At 38.9% G+C, this 3,176-nt stretch overlaps 1 protein-coding gene across 2 annotated transcripts; it reads right to left on the reverse strand.

Annotated features, from left to right (window-relative positions):
- Positions 1-786: 786 nt before the first annotated feature.
- Positions 787-2,829, reverse strand: LOC113736292 (putative F-box protein PP2-B12). Of its 2 annotated transcripts, XR_011841533.1 has the most exons (4): positions 2,377-2,829; positions 1,724-1,842; positions 1,596-1,655; positions 787-1,499 (listed from the first exon to the last, which is right to left on the reverse strand). XR_011841533.1 is itself a non-coding variant. In XM_027263193.2 (3 exons), the coding sequence occupies exons 1-3, from the start codon at positions 2,665-2,667 to the stop codon at positions 1,043-1,045; spliced, it is 867 nt and encodes a 288-aa protein (XP_027118994.2). In that variant the 5' UTR covers positions 2,668-2,829; the 3' UTR covers positions 787-1,042. The 2 variants fall into 2 exon arrangements, 1 of the variants encoding a protein (XP_027118994.2); XM_027263193.2 differs by lacking the exon at positions 1,596-1,655.
- Between the last annotated feature and the right edge of the window lie 347 nt (positions 2,830-3,176).

The raw sequence follows: 3,176 nt of genomic DNA on the forward strand, positions 1-3,176 counted from the left end.
AAAAAAAAAAAACCATAAGAATAGATTCAAAAGTTTTCAACTAGAGTGCCTGGTGCTTGCTTGATTCTGAAAGTCCATCTAATTGTATGAGGATCTATACCAAACCAAAGCTATCATATTAGTTTGACTGCATATTAGTTCAAGCTACAATTCTCAAGAAACTTTACTTTGCCTTTTTCTGCTAACATATAGTACATTTTCTTTAAGCTGACAGCCATTTCATTAAGGGTTTTTTTCTTTTAGGTTGAATGAACAAAAGATTTTGACGGTTGATGTCTCATTCACAAAGTTGAATGCAAATCTGGAATTTTTATCAAATTCAGATGAAAAAAGAAATTTGACACATATCTCCCCAAGTTAAAGATTAGCATGTCTTGCTTCAATCCTCCTCCACTGTTGTTCCCTTTGCTTTGATCATAGCAGCCACTGCACTGTCCATCAGACTGTTCCCAACACTGAATTCCTATAGTGCCCACTGAAATGAAAAATCTTTGGGATATACTTTCCTGTACATAAATCTTTCCAACCCCCTGTACTCTAAACCTTTCAGTTCTCTAGCTGCACTTTTAATAATCCATCTGGTAATCAAAAGATTAACTAACTGGAGAATTAAAATATGAAGTCCCACCTAAAAGCCATTTTGTATCATATTATGCGTTTTTGGTAATCAAAAGATTGTAGCAACCAATTTTAACCGATCTTCCCAAATGGAAAATACATTTCCACTTCTAACAAATTCTACAAGAAAGAGGAATAGATATGTTGTCAATGAACGAAGCCCAAGGATTAATCTATAAAGGAGATTATAGACCATTGATAAAAGGATAAGAGGTTCTCAGATACAAGTGTTACATAATTCACAATACATAATAATTTGTATCATGATCTGCAGTGAGTACACTTTTCCCTTCCCGACTTCCTGGAATTCAACTTAAATGCTTGTGATATGATCTCAAGTAAGCCAGAATTACATATGAATTTTCTATGCAACCAATCAAATGCTAAACATATGTAATTTTGACAAACATTTGATATCAGAGTATCACAGATCAACCCAAGGACGAATCTCAATCCCCTGAATGATGAGGCCATTTTTCCAGTCAAGAGCATCAGGTTCCCAAAGGTGCATCTCAATATCACCATCACCTTCATCATTGTAAAACTCCCCCAGAGAAATCTCCAGCCATCCATCTTTTCTCAGCCGTGGAAAGCGACCAACAATCTCATCCTGCCCAGGTGGATAATAATGCCAGAACGGGAGTGGTTCCAAGAAGACAGAGTTGTTCTCTGGCTCAACAACAAAGCTAGCACCACTAGTGCTGCTGCCTCCTCCAAAAGAAATTGAGGCCTTTGCAGCTTTTGTGAGCCCATATGGCCATTCTGTAATTTTATACACAAGGTAGGCAGCATAAGTAGTCTTCCGAGACAGCAGACGGGTCGGCATCTGGCCTTGAATGTCAAGCCAAAAACCATGTACCAGCTCAGCTACCTGAGGAAACCTGAAGATCAATTTATTCAAGATTGACAAATTAGCACCAAGAACTCGATTCAATATGCCGCCATCAAAGTGCAGCTCAGGCGGTAAGGCGCTTCACCTGTGTTAGGTCACGGGTTCAAGTCATCAAGGGGGAAAGCGGGTAACCACTGTTGATCCCCTTCAAAAAAAAAGAATAATAAAATAAAGTAAAATTAATCGAGAATGCTGATGGAAAAACAGATATACCTTGATTCAGGAAAGGGTGTCCATTTCCAGTACCGAGGAACATCTGCCCATACAATTGCAAGCTTCCTTGCACACAGCATGTAACATTTTTTTCCAGTAGATCTGCTCAGCCAAAAGCTCTACTCCAAAACAGTCAAATATTTTTGTGTTCAGTAACCCAAGCATTCAATCAAGTTGGCACAGGAAACAGAAAATCATGGTAAAAGAAACAGGCTTGTTTCAGATTTGCTTAGAAAAGGAAGCTGCAAATTATAACAGACACACAAGATTGACAGACTAATCCAGATTTCATTTTCACTTTTCGGTATCTCAAGATCAAGGAGCTTCGTACAATTGCAAAGGCTGTGCAGTTTCAATCGACAAAAACTTTGAAGCAGTTAGCACAAACCACAAAAGAAAGACAAAAGAATAATCCGGGATTCTTGATTCCATTTTTAACTTGTCAATGTATCCAGATTAAAAAGCTCCACACATTTTTAAAAGGTTCTAATGGATAATTTCTTTAAAACTCAGCTGAAAAGTGGAAGGAGGAGCAGGGGAAGGGGGTGGGGGATTCTGCAGAGAAACCTGAGAACCTAAACACCTTTCCAACACGAGGAACATCACATGGGCTTGTACTACTTGTCAATTACAGAAGAGTTAAGAGAGATTACCATTGTGCCATCATTAATGAGAATTGGGCAGTGACAAAGGTGAGAGAACAATTCTTTCTTGGTAGCGCAGCTAAGGGGAGGACTAGCGGAGCTTGAAATGATCTCCTCATAATCCGCAGGAAAGAATTGTTCCCAAATGGTGTCAGATTCCGAAGCAGACTTGAATTCCCACGAAACCAGAGATGCTCTGCCTGCATCTTTGGGAGATGCCATCAAAGATATGATATTGGACACGCAGCCTTCGGGCAAGCATGAGAAAGAGGAGGAAATCCCATCTCTGTTTTGGTTCATTTTTCTCGCTTGAGTGTCTCTTTTGGGCAATGGGTTGAATCAAATGTTGTGTTTGAGCTGTGATGAAGAACAAGGCGTAGGTAAACAAGTGGCTGGGATGAGGTAGACGGCTTTTATAGAGGGGAAAAGTGCTTGGCTAGTACTTTCTTCCGCCTCATGATTGAGTTTGGCAGTCCTATGCGCGGGCTGATTGAGTGTTTTTCACGCTATTTTGGGTTTGGTGACAAGCTTCCGGTGTATGCATTTATTTTTACTTAATACAGTTAAGTAAATTGTACTTAGTGCAATTGATTGATGGTGAAACGGTAGAGTAAATTGTCTTCATCAAGAGCCTCAACAGGGGTATAAGTGAGAATAAAAGAGTCAAATCACTTTAATCAAGCTCCTCCAGCAGTTCCAACTTTTTACGTATAAATTTCATCATCATCAAATTTAAAACGTTCATCAAACACAAGGACGCTGTACAATTTTAATTTAGAGTAAATTATCTTTTACTTCTGTAGTTTAAT

This window comes from Coffea arabica, chromosome 3c (assembly GCF_036785885.1).
Source record: "Coffea arabica cultivar ET-39 chromosome 3c, Coffea Arabica ET-39 HiFi, whole genome shotgun sequence".
NCBI lineage: Eukaryota > Viridiplantae > Streptophyta > Magnoliopsida > Gentianales > Rubiaceae > Coffea > Coffea arabica.

What these genes read in the sequence shown, in the direction of transcription:
- LOC113736292 (XM_027263193.2), bottom strand. Translation starts at nt 2,667, where the DNA reads ATGAACCAAAACAGAGATGGGATTTCCTCCTCTTTCTCATGCTTGCCC. An exon ending in TCATTAATGATGGCACAATG is followed by an intron (nt 1,843 to 2,376) that starts GTAATCTCTCTT and finishes GTTTTGGAGTAG; the next exon opens with AGCTTTTGGCTGAGCAGATC. An exon ending in ACACCCTTTCCTGAATCAAG is followed by an intron (nt 1,500 to 1,723) that starts GTATATCTGTTT and finishes ATTGATCTTCAG; the next exon opens with GTTTCCTCAGGTAGCTGAGC.